The sequence below is a fragment of the Lepus europaeus genome, chromosome 4 (assembly GCF_033115175.1).
Source record: "Lepus europaeus isolate LE1 chromosome 4, mLepTim1.pri, whole genome shotgun sequence".
In the NCBI taxonomy this organism is placed as follows: domain Eukaryota; kingdom Metazoa; phylum Chordata; class Mammalia; order Lagomorpha; family Leporidae; genus Lepus; species Lepus europaeus.
The window spans coordinates 44,926,494-44,939,825 of NC_084830.1; the positions used below are offsets into that span (position 1 = coordinate 44,926,494).

At 47.7% G+C, this 13,332-nt stretch overlaps 1 protein-coding gene across 3 annotated transcripts in view; it reads right to left on the minus strand.

Annotated features, from left to right (window-relative positions):
- Positions 1-13,332, minus strand: part of MATN2 (matrilin 2) — a 155,433-nt gene that overhangs the window by 128,848 nt on the left and 13,253 nt on the right. For all 3 annotated transcript variants that reach the window (XM_062188190.1, XM_062188189.1, XM_062188188.1), the window contains exon 2: positions 7,503-7,643. In XM_062188190.1, the coding sequence (XP_062044174.1) occupies positions 7,503-7,643 (141 nt within the window). The remainder of the gene's footprint in view (positions 1-7,502; positions 7,644-13,332) is intronic.

Here is a 13,332-nt window from a genome sequence, read left to right on the forward strand (position 1 = left end):
AGAAGGAAACAGGGAGGAGAGAGCCGAGAGAAAGAGATCGAGTTAGGGTATAGAAGAAGGGGGTAAGGAAAGAATTTGACAGAGAAGAGAAAGGAAGAATGAAAGGGAGATGGAATCTGTAGGAGAACATGCATCAAGTCATTTCCCTAAGTTAAGGAAGACTTAACTTTATGGCTTGCTGGACGTCTGATTCTGTGCCTCTTTTGGGTTCTCCTAGCATTAATCACAAGATAGGAATGAAGACTTTCGCTTCATACGGTTTATAAAACACGAATGATAACAGACGTCGGTTTATTAAACAAAGCAGAAGCGCGAAGGATACACTTGCCGGGGAACGGCCGCACATCTGTGCTGATCTGTAGCCGTGACAGTCCCACCGCCGGCTCCGAAGTTCCAACTGCGGTTGTGTGTGGAGAACACACGGGGGCTGAGCATTAAGCAGGGGTTTTACTTCAAAGGGTCTTCATTTAAAAAAAAAAAAAAAAAGCTTTTGCTGTCCAGAATCAATGCAATACGCTCTACCCATCAACCTTCATTTTCATAATCATTTCTGGGGATACAGCCACCCGCCAGGCATCCGATTCTCTGGATGTACCTGGCTAACTGCTGTGCTGTGAGAGGCTGGCTCCCTGCACAGGCGAGGGGCCCACCTTTTGCCCACTCCCCCTGGATAGGAAAATGCTAGCAGTTTATTTTCAAAGCTTCAGAAAGGGTGGGCCCAGCCAGCAGTTAGTTTATTCTCCGGCTCCAATTCTCCCTGCAGATGTTATTATTCATCTTGAATGGTCTTTCTGGCTCATGCCCCGCAGCACCTCCTCCTAAGAGTTTTTCCTCCCACCCGTTCCCAGCCCAACTCATAGATGTCTCTTCTGCAATGGGTCTCAGGCTGAGATCTCCAGAAACACAGCTCTCAGACCCCCAACCCAGGCTTACAGGATCAGGCGCTCTAGGTACAAGGCAGGGCACTGGACACTCTGGGTACAGTAATGTGTGTTCTCACAAGCCTTCCAGGAGCTTCTGTTGTGCAACCAAGTTTGAGAAGCACAGCTCCACTGCCTGCCCGATCCTCCCGCCCCACCCCAGCCCCTCGCCTGCGCCTGCAGCCCAGCCCTGCATCACTGCTGGTTCCTGCTTCCCTAGCCCAGCTCTACTGCCTGATGCACCCGCCCAGCCCTGTTCTACAGCCTGCTTCTCCTCCCGCCCAGCCCTGCTGCCTCTGATCTCTCTCCCTGTCCTGCAGAACAGGGCTCTTCCACCTGGGGAGAGTGAGAGAAAGCTGAGAGCTCAACCTCTTTCGTATAGAGGTGAACAGTCAGTCATCTGGCACTGTGGCTCAGCAACTTAAGCTGCCGCCTGCCTCAAGGACATCCCATATCAGAGTACTGGTTGGAGTCCCGGCTGTTCCACTTCCCATCCAACTCCTGGGAAAGCAGCAGAGGATGGTCCATGTAATTGGGTCCCTGCCACCCGTGTTGGAGACTGGAATGGAGTTTCTGGCTCCTGGTTTCAGCCTGGCTCAGCCAACTGGGAGTTCACTGGGAAGTGAACCAGTGGATGGAAGATCTCTGTCTCTCCCTCTCTCCTTATCTCTCTGCCTTTCAAATACCTTTTGTAAATCTTAAAAAATAAATAAATAAAAATAAACTGAGTGGCTGGCACTGTGGCTCACTTGGCTAATCCTCCGCCTGCAGTGCCAGCACCCCGGGTTCTAGTCCCAGTTGGGGGGCCAGGTACTGGTTCCGGTTGCTCCTCTTTCAGTCCAGCTCTCTGCTGTGGCCCGGGAGTGCAGTGGAGGATGGCCCAAGTGCTTGGGCCCTGCACCTGCATGGGAGACCAGGAGGAAGCACCCGGCTCCTGGCTTCGGAACAGTGCAGCGCCAGCCATAGCGGCCATTAGTTGAGGGAACTAATGGAAGGAAGACCTTTCTCTCTGTCTCTCTCTCACTGTCTATAACTCTCTCTGTGTGTCTCTCTCTCACTGTCTAACTCTGCCTAGCAAAAAAACAAAAACAAACAAACAAACAAGAAACTGAGTTCCAGAGCAGAAAGCAACTTGCCTGAGATCTCTTGCTAAAAACACATTGAATCAAGATTGGAATCATGGGGCCGGTGCTGTGGCGCAGCAGGTAAAGCCACCGCCTGCAGTGCCAGCATCCTATATGGGCACCAGTTCAAGTCCCGGCTGCTCCACTTCCAATACAGCTCTCTGCTATGGCCTGGGAAAGCAGTAGAAGATGGCCCAAGTCCTTGGGCCCCTGCATCCGTGTAAGACCGGAAGAAGCTCCTGGCTCCTGACTTTGGATCAGCACAGCTCCAGTCATTGTGAACAATTGGGGAGTGAACCAGAGGGATGGAAGACCTCTCTCTCTCTCTCTCTTTCTCTGCCTCTCCTTCTCTCCGTGTAACTCTGACTTTCAAATAAATAAATAAATAAATCTTAAAAAAAAAAAAAAAGGACTGGAGTCATCCAAATGAGGACAGAACTAGCCACTTGCATGTCTCATCCTCTCAGTCACTCAGCAGACACAGAGCAGTGGGCAGGGCCAAGGCAGGGCTGGCCGTCGGCGAGGCCCAGCAGGACCAGCCGAGCTCTGCTTCCCACAGGTGTCTTATGGTCTGCACAAAAACTCCTGGCCCAGGAGCCAGCAGGGGCACATCTGCTGCTGAGCCACGCATCCTTTCTGTACTGGGGCCAGGAAGTTACCCCCCACCCCCCCCCTTTCCTGGAGCTGCAGGAGCCTCAGGCAAGTCTTCCCCATTGCTTAGCCTCACTGAGCCCCAGCGTCCTTATCTAAAAATGGGACACAACAATAATCGCCTTGCAGCGCCTCTCTCCCCTCAGTGGGTTGGGCAGGTAACGCGTCCCTACCCACAGCTGGGGATCAGTAAATGACAGTTGCCCTCCGTAAGGTTAAGAGAAATGATAAATATTCCGTCTCTGTCTTCAAAGGGATTTACAAAGTAAGGCAAGCACACAAATACCAAGAGCCGGAATCCCTCCGAGGCAGCTGCCACTGGCATGTAACACAGAGCTTGGCAGGGAACCTGCCGTGTGTGGCTCATTAGGGAGATGGAGGTGGTGGCATTTGACTCAGCCCTGGCTGATAACGTCTCTTGGCCAAGGAAAGAGACTGCAGGTGGAAGGAAGACGAGGAACACCACCCAGGAAAGCTCAAGCAAGGAGACAAAAGTTCTCACACGACAAAGAGGCATCAGAGGACTTCTTACGATGATCGATTGCTCGGTGGTTTCAATGGGCCACACTCTCTGATGGCCTCACGCATGTGCCATTCCTCCCTCACAGAAGGGGTCCAACAAATATCAAGCAGCAGTTTTGTTTTAGGTTGCAGAAACTCATAAACTGACGCTTGAAAATGTTCATAATTGCTGACCCGGGGGGAAACCTCCACTGATAACAGATGAGGAGATCCTCACTTTCAATTCTCAAAGCAGGTCAACTCCCTCCAATATGCTGCACATTTAGGAGGTTCCAGCTCCTCAAATGACATGCATTGCGATTGTACTACGATTTTTAAAAAAGATTTATTTATTTGAAAGGCAGAGTTACCGAGAAGCAGACGCAGAGAGAGAATGAGAGGTCTTCCATCTGCTGGCTCACTCCCCCGATGACTGCAACGGCCAGAGCTGAGCCGATCTGAAGCCAGGAGCCAGGAGCTTCTTCCAGGTCTCCCACGCAGGTACAGGGGCCCAAGGACTTGGGCTATCTGCTGCTTTCCCAGGTCATATCAGAGAGCTGGATCAGAAGTGGGGCAGCCAGGACTTCAGCCAGTGCCCATATGGGATGCCAGCACTGCAGATGGTGGCCTTACCCACTACACCACAGCACCGGCCCCTTTACTATGATTTTGACATCAGGTTTCCTGAAATGAATGCAGAAATGGAGATATGCGCCTCCTAATGGACTAGACTTCCAGAAAGCAGAACTAGGCGCTGGTTCATGTCCTGGTTGCTCCACTTCCGATCCAGCTCCCTGCCTGCTGATGCACGCAGGAAAAGCAGTGGCAAGTGCTTGGGCTCCTGCACCCACATGGGAGACCTGGATGAAGTTCCTGGCTCCTGGCTTCGGCCTGGCCCAGCCCTGGCAATTGTTGTCTTTTGAGAAGTGAACTAGAAGATGGGAGATTCTCTTTGTCTCTCTCCGCCCCCCGACTCTGTAACTCTGCCTTTAAAATAAACAAAATAAATCTTTTTTTAAAAAAAAAAAAAAAGCAGAACTGGGTGCTGCATATAGTGAATTCTTCCATTTTTCTCTTTAGCTTTTTTCTAGGTGTAAGTTAACGGTTATCAGGAAATTTCATTAAATTCTGTGGCCTCTGCCCCCAACCACCTCTGAAATTGTCCCTAGCGATGAGAGTGTGGGGGCAGAGGAGTGAGAAGTTCAGCTCCTTCCAGCTTCCTCTTAAATCTTTGCCTCCCACTTCTTCCCTCTGCAACAAAGCACTCTCTTAAAACACAACACACGGATTCCGAGTGGGTGGTATTGATCCAGACAAGAACCCATTATGGAGAAAGGAAAAGGTCCCAGGGTTACTTAGCAGAAATAAAATGAGTTGGGTGGGAAATCAAGAAAAGAATGCACACAAATCAACCAGACCTTGTAAGAAAGAAAGACAAACTTTGAGAGCAGGTTGGCAGACACGTAGGATGGCTGTGTACGCTCGTGTCAGAAACAAGGGAGTCAAGAATGCAGTGGGAATTTGGGCAAAGAGGGCAGAGGTTTCCAAAAAGACTGATAGGTTCCTCTGATTGCCCTGGCAACAGGTGCAAAAACACCTGCCCACCACCACCACCACCACCACACGACAATGATGTAACAACAACAAAAAAGGGGCACAAATAAAACTGGCAGTAACGAGGGGTGGGGAAACGTGCCTTCTAGTTAGCATCACCTTGAAGGGGGAACAGGAAGGGGTTAGAAGGGACGCTGGGCACAGCAGGGCCTTCGGCTCCCACTCTCCTGCCAGCCTTGCTGCCCAGAAGGGACTGTGGGCTGCAGAACGTGCTTGTTCCTGCTCCTGGTGGCCTGGCTGCCTCCTAGCTGGATGGCTTAGTTCGATCCTTGTGGAGCTGGCATTGTGGCACAACAGGTTAAGCCAACACCAGCAACCCATATCCAGCTCCCTGCTAATATGCCTGGGAAAAGCGCCCAAAATGGTCCAAGTCTATGGGCCCATGCCACCCATGTGTGAGCCTGGATGGAGCTCCAGGCTCTAGGCTTCAGCCTGGTCAAGCCCCAGCAGTTTTAGCCATTTAGGGAATGAACCAGTGGTTGGAAGATTGATCTCTTTTTCCCTCTCTCTCTCCATAACTGCCTTTCAAATAAACAAATAAATCCTTTTTTAAAAAAAGATCTAAACTACGTGACCAAAAGCTCTTTGGATCTGCTATAATTTTTTTTGAGTGTCAAAAGATGGTGTCCTGAGACCAAAAGCTTGAGAACCTTATACTGAGCCTGTTGGAGGTACAGCAAGCTGTGGCTTGGACATGCCTCTGCTGGTGGACACCATTCTACTAAATTCACAATCTTTTTAGTCCCCTGTCTCCCCCACTACAGCACATACTTCCTGAAGGCGGCCATTGTCCACAAAGTAGAAAATCCAGGCGAATGAATGAGGTAAGCCCAAGTGGACAGATGGCACAAGTTGATGATAATGTTTGTCACTCAGAAATTTGATTTTTTAAAAATCCTGTATTCAACATGCTAAACATTTCCCTCTTCACATCTGCAGAAGTTTCGTGTCTGCATCACTATGGAAACTGAGACTCTCGGGAGAGTGAAGACATGGAAGACCCAGCAGCACTGGGGCCATCATTCAGTCCACACCAGCAAAGATTCTGACCTCTCCAAATGGGGCTCTTTGGTCCCCAGCATGGTTTAAATACCTCCTCCTGACAGTGCACACTGGAAAGTTCATTCCCAGGCAATGAAGGGCCACGGGAGGTGGGGCCAAATGGGAGGTGCTTGGGTCATGAGGGCTCCACCCCCACGAAGAGATGAATGCCAAAGATAAAAGGACACTGGGCAGCCACTTCCACCTCTCACTCTCCCCCGGTCTTTGCCCTTCCACTTTGAGAGGACACAGCAAGAAAGCCCCACTAGACACAGCCCCTCGGTCTTGGACCTCTCAGCCTCCAGAATCCGGAGCCAAGCGCATTTCTACTCTTTATAAATGACTCAGTCTGTGGCAATCTGTAACAGCCACACACAATAGACTAAGTTGGTCCCTTTGGTCCTTGATTATAATTTTGAATGCCAAGGTCACCAGGTCACAGGGCAGTAACCTGAATTCCTAGGAAGTCAGAGTGTGACGCTGGCCAAGAAGGTATAAATATGAGATACAGCTTCAGAGAACTTCATGGAACAACAGTTGTGCTAAAGTGACCATTCATTGCATGCCTACAATTTATGTGTGTTGCCTCATGTACCCCTTCCAGCAACGTTCCAACGTCAGCATTAATACTCCCATTTTGTAGATGAGAAGACTGAACCTCAGACAGGTTGAGCTGCCTAAGTATAGGCATCTGGTAAGTAACAGAAGAAGGACTTGAGGGGCCAGTGCTGTGGCGCAGCAGGTTAAAGCCCTGGCCTGCAATGCCGGTATCCCATATGGGCACCAATTTGAGTTCTGCCTGCTCCACTTCCGATACAGCTCCCTAATGTGCCTGGGAAAGCAGTGGAAGGTGGCCCAACTACTTTGGTCCCTGTACTCACATGGGAGACTGGAAGAAGCTCCCGGCTCCTGGCTTCAGATTGGCCATCCCCAGCCATTGCAGCCATTTGGGGAGTGAACCAGCAGATAGAAGATCTCTCTCTCTCTCTCTCTTTAACTCTTTCAAATAATAAAATATTTTTTAAAATGACTTGAACCCAAGTGTACACCAAAACTCATTCTCTTTCCATCGGCCCACCTTCCTAGTCCCCCACATTCAGTGCATACCACCGCCCAGGTAGGGAACCAGGCGATGCACCTATTCTCTGTGCATTTGCATGACATTTTGCTCTCCTGAACAGAATTTTTTTTCTCAAAAGAAAAAATTTACTGAAAGAAAACATGTCCCCTGGATCAGAATCATGGTCCCTGGCATTTTCCAGTCCTAACACCTTGATCGTGAAATTCCCACCCCTCGTCCACGCCAGCTTTTCCTCCCACGCGGCCATGCAAGAAGCACTATTAGCAGATTTAGCTGGACAAATCCAATTAAAAAAAAATCCTCAGAACACCCTCGCCCAGATTAGCCAGCAAGGCCCTTTCCAGATGAAAACTCTTGCCCTGCTCTTTGGAGAAAAGTCATGAGCCTGAGTTTTGGCTGAAGGCTTCAGGATGGAAGAGGTTCAGTTTTCTTCTGGACACACACGTACAACCGTATCCTCAGCTTTGGATGCACTGACGGCCGATGAGAAGCCCAGGCAGAGCGCTCAGGGACCGGGCAGTCCTCCCTCACCCACGGCCCTGCAGAAGTGAGCAGGTCCCCATCACTCACCAAGGAGGGCCGTCTGGGGGTGGGTCCGAGTGGTTCTGCCCCTGGAGAAGGGCCTGGCGTGCGGCCGCTCTCTGGCCTCAGCAGGGAGGAGGAGGATCTGTCCCAGGATCAGCAGCAAGCAGCCGGCCAGCATCTTCTCCACTGTCAGGAAGAAGCAGAGGTGTGAGGCTGTGACAAACACCACCCAGGAGAGGGCAGGCCATCTCCAGGGCCCCAGCCCCACCATCCCAGCTTGTCAGGGCCCGGGCCCTCCAAACTCACACTCCAAACACCCTTTGTGTCTGGTCCTGCAGAACTCAGACCCCTGGGGGTTGGTACTCCAAGCAGGGCATGCAGAGCCGGAATTCTTCATCACCTTGCCCACTATCGAGTTGAACGGAAAGCTTGAGAAATCAAAATCTACCCTGAAGTTTTGTATTAATTAAGTTTCTTATTAATCACCCATAGTCACATTCTGTGTCTTGGATCTGAAAAAGGAAAAACTGCATCTGAGAATTCTAAGTAACAATGTTCCTTCTAATTATAGCAGATGGCATGAATTAATATGTGTAAATTTCTGAAGGAATCCACGTGTCTCTGACAGCCTCCCAACCTCTCACATACATTTATTAGGAGGGAGCATGGCACGGTGGTTAAGGGCAGGGACTCTGTGCTAGACCGAGGCCACTCGCCAGGCTCCCTCCTAAATGCTTTCCAGGTACGAACGCACTCAGCTAACTAATGGTATTCCCATAAGGCTCAGAGAGGTTAAGTGGCTTCCCCAAGTCATTCACAATTAGCGAGTGTCAGAGCCAGGATTCAAAGCAGGGCAAGCAGGCCAATCTGCAGTCGCATTAATTAGAAGCAAACTCAATTAGCTGAAAGTCAAATCCTTGGAAGTCAACTCATGAAAACCCACAGCTATTTCACTGTCAGAGGTAGGGTCACGGCGAGGGTGAGGCAGGGGCCAGAGCAGGAACCACTTCCCAAAACTTTAAAAAAAAAAACTCACTAATTTAAAAAATACTTAATACTTCAGTGAACTGTTTGTTCAACAAACTGTTCTCAGGAATTGGCCTGGAGATGAACCGAGGCCTGATGATTTATAAAATCCACAGTATTTCACACTTGCTGTATTTGAGATAGCTGACTTTTTTACTATGCATTTAAATTATATTAAAAATAGTAAATGTTTATTCTGTGCTTACTACGTACCAGGCACCAGGCCAAGCACTTTAAAACTAGTAAATGATTTAATTCTTCCGGAATTCAGAGACGTTGGGTGATTTGCCTAAGGTTATGTGGCTTATAAAGGGTCAAGTTCCAGAACCCACTTACTCACTACAGCTAACCACTGCCCCCAGTTTTTTCTTTTTGAAGATTTATTTATTTGAAAGGCAGAGTTACAGAGAGTGAGGGAGACACACACACACACACAGAGGATTTTCTATCTGCTGGTTCACTCCCCAAATGGCCAAAATGGCCAGAACTGAGATGATCCGAAGCCAGGAGCCAGAAGCCTCCTTTGGGTCTCCTACTTGAGTGCAGGGGCCCAAGGACTTGGGCCATCCTCTGCTGCTTTCCCAGGTCATTAGTAGGGAGCTGGATTGGAAGTGAAGCAGCCGGGACTCAAACTAGTCTTGCAGACAGTGGCTTTACCAGATATGCCATAGCATTAGCCCCAGCCACCATTTTTAAAAACAACTGAAACTCTTCACCATTTGAACTGGTCTCTTGTCATGGCTCTAACTCTGAGCGTCCTTCTGAGAAAAGGAAGACAATTCAGAGCACTCTGCCTCTCCAGAATCTTAAGCCTACTACTCACCTGCAAGCCTGCTTGGTTTCCATCACCTTGTTTCATACAAAACAAGTGTGTGACATCATTCATATGTGATTTATTACCCTAATGCCGTTCCCCTTCTGCAGACTGAGCAAATACAAAGTCCAGGTTGATTTATTTCAGGATGTATTTAACAGGCTCTTGAGACTCACTTTCTTCCTGACACACCTGCACTTAAACATTTAGGGGCTGGCACTGCAGCGTAGTGGGCTAAAGCCTCTGCCTGTGGCACCAGCATCCAATTTAGGAGCCAGTTCAAACCCCGACTGCTCCTCTTCCAATCCAGCTCTCTGCTATGGTCTGGGAAAGCAGTAGAAGATGGTCCCAGTGCTTGGGCCCCTGTACCCACGTGGGAGACCCGGAAGAAGCTCCTGGCTCCTGGCTTCGGATCAGCCCAGCTCAGACCACTGTGGCCATTAGGGGAGTGAACAAGCAGATGGAAGACCTCTCTCTGTGTCTGTAACTCTACCTCTCAAAATAAATAAAATATTTTTTTAAAAAATAGCAAATTCTTAAAAATATTTTTTAAAAATCAAACACAACTGTTAAATCAATAACAGGAGTCACTGTGCACTTGCTCCCCATGTAGGACCTCAGTCCTTAATGTGCTGTACTATGAGAATCAACAGTAAAACTAGTCTTCAAACATTATTTTATACTTTGTGTGTCTGTGTGGGTGCAAACTGTTGAAATATTTACTTAGTATAGAGTTGATCTCCTGTATATAAAGATAATTAAAAATGAATCTTAATGAAGAATGGGATGGGAGAGGGAGTAGGCGGCGGGATGGTGTGAGGGTGGGAGGGTGGGTACTGGGGGAAGAACTGCTATAATCCAAAAGTTGTACTTATGAAATTTTCATTTATTAAATAAAAGCTTTATATAAAAAATTAAGAGAGGAAATAGGAGGAAGGAAGAGGAAGGGTAGGATTATGGACCGGAAGGAGGGCAGGGTAGGAAGTATCACCATGTTCTTGAATCTGTATACATGAAAATTGTGCTCGCTTAGCAGCACATACACTAAAATTGTATACGTGAAGTAATTGAAATTTGTACACCTTAAATAAATTTTTTTATAAATTTGTAAAAAACAATCAAACACTTAGAGTATGATGTAGTAGATAATGATCACTTCCAAAAATCAAATGCCTTTGCATATGGTTTGTGTTTACCATGGATTTCACGAATATTTGTGTTTTTAAGACATCATTGTTAACCAAAAGGTGCTGAGCATAGGAGAAGGGTAGGAAGTTAAACACAGAACTTAAATACTTCAAAATTGTCTTACCCTGGGAAGGTTATTTAACATCTCTGCCTCAATTTTCTCATCTTTTTTTTTTTTTTTGACAGGCAGAGTGGACAGTGAGAGAGAGAGACAGAGAGAAAGGTCTTCCTTTTTTGCCGTTGGTTCACCCTCCAATGGCCGCCGCGGCTGGCGCGCTGCGGCCGGCGCACCGCGCTGATCTGAAGGCAGGAGCCAGGTGCTTCTCCTGGTCTCCCATGGGGTGCAGGGCCCAAGCACTTGAGCCATCCTCCACTACACTCCGGGCCACAGCAGAGAGCTGGCCTGGAAGAGGGGCAACCGGGACAGAATCCGGCACCCTGACCAGGACTAGAACCCCATGTGCCAGCGCCGCAAGGCGGAGGATTAGCCTATTGAGCCACGGCGCGGGCCTCTCATCTTTTAATTGGAGATAACAACACAACTGGTTTTTGTGTGGATGAAATGAGTTCATATACATACTAAATTGTTATATATTTATATCATATTTACAATATAGACAATAACACTTAAACCACTGCCTGCCACATAGATAGTACTGAATAACTGTTAGATACTTGCTATTATTATCATTCTACAATAAAATCAATAAATACAAAGTACACATTGTTGAGGCCAGTGTTGTGGCGCAGTGGGTTAAGCTGCTGTCATATCAGAGTGCTGAGGTGAGTCCTGGCTGCTCCACTTCCAATCCAGCTCCCTGCTGAGGCACCAGGGAAGGCAGCAGAAGATGGCCCAAGTGCTTGGCCCCTGCCACTCATGTGGGGGACTCAGGCTCCTTGCTTCATTGTGGCCCTTTGGGAAGGAAACCAGCAGATAGAAGATCTCGCTCTCTCTTTCTCTGGAACTCTGCCTCTCAAATAAATAAATAAATATTTTTTTAAAGTAGACGTAATTTTATCATACTAACTCATTTCATTTACATTAAACTAACTTTTGTGCTTCCGTATGTATTTTATAATAAAGTGATAACAAAGTCCTAATTTTAAGTATAACTTAGTATCTACAAGTATTTGAAACTTTCTTTTTCAAAATGCAATGGCACAGCACACAACAGATTGATCAAAAATATTTGCAAAACATGTATCTGATAAATTATGTATATCCATATGCTCACTAAAAAGATTAACATCCACTTAAAAATGTGCAAAGTATTTGAAAAAACCACACCATCAAAAAAGATACTTGAAGCCGGCGCCGTGGCCCAACAGGCTAATCCTCCGCCTTGCGGCGCCGGCACACCGGGTTCTAGTCCCGGTCGGGGCACCGATCCTGTCCCGGTTGCCCCTCTTCCAGGCCAGCTCTCTGCTGTGGCCAGGGAGTGCAGTGGAGGATGGCCCAAGTGTTTGGGCTCTGCACCCCATGGGAGACCAGGATAAGCACCTGGCTCCTGCCATCGGAACAGTGCGGTGCGCCGGCCGCAGCGGGCTACCGCGGCGGCCATTGGAGGGTGAACCAACGGCCAAAAGGAAGACCTTTCTCTCTGTCTCTCTCTCACTGTCCACTCTGCCTGTCAAAAAAAAAAAAGATACTTGACACTCTTAGTCATTAGAAAACACAAGTTAAAACCTCAAGGATGAGCCACAACAAATCCATCAGAACAGCTATGATTAAAAAGACTGATATAACCTAGTGTTGACAAGGATGTGAAGAAATAGGAACATTCACCCCCTGCTAACAAAAGCACAAACTGTCGGTCACTTTGGAAAACATTTTGGCAATTTCTCGTAAAGTTCAACATATACTTGCCAAAGTAACACGGCACAGGATGACCAATTGTCCCTGTTTACCCAGGACTCCCCATGATTGAATCCTGGGAAATCCTTCAGTCCCAAGCAAACTGGATGTCCCTTCCCCCTGCCAGCTACCCGCATCCTGAGGATTCCCCCAGAAGCTAAGACAACATTATCCACACAAACACTTGCACGTAGATGCTCACAGAAAGTTTATCTGTAAAAGCTAAAAACTGGAAACCACCCAAAAAGCCATTGACTGAAGCGCTAATTATGCTATACTCATATAATGGAATCCTACCCAGTAATTAAAAGAATGATCTACTGGATACATCTCAAAGTAATTATGTCACCAGACAAAAAAAAAAAATTACACACTGAATGATTCTATCTCCATGACATCCAACAAAGGACAGAAATTACATGGCTGAGAGCAGATCATTGGTTCTGCGGGCCAGGGGAGCATAAAGGGGTCAGCTATACAGGAACTGAAGGCACATGTGGAAGGTGATGGAAATGCTGACAGCATGACTATGGCAGACCTACACCTCCATCAAACCTCATCAAATTGTACAACCAGGGCAGGCATTTGGCACAGAAGTTAAGATGCCGCTTGGGACTCCCGCATCTCATATCAGAGTGCCCGTTAGAGTCCTGGCTTCTCCACTTCCTGTTCCATTTCCTGCTAATGTGCACACGTGGGAGGAAGCAGCTCAAGTTCTTGAATCCCTGCACGCACATAAAAGACCTAGGTTGAGTTCTGGGCTCCCAGCTGCTGCAGGAGCTTAGGGGCATTTAGAGAGTGAACCAGTAAGATCTCTCTCTCTCTCTCTCTCTCTCTCTCTCTCTCTCTCTCTCTCTCTCCTGTCTCTCTTCCTTTCAAATAAAGTGGAAATAATTTTTTAGAAAATTAAACACTAAAATTACTTACTTTTAATTATCACATGTAAACTAAACTTCAAAAAATTTGTTACAAAAATAAAAGAGTGAGCCGGC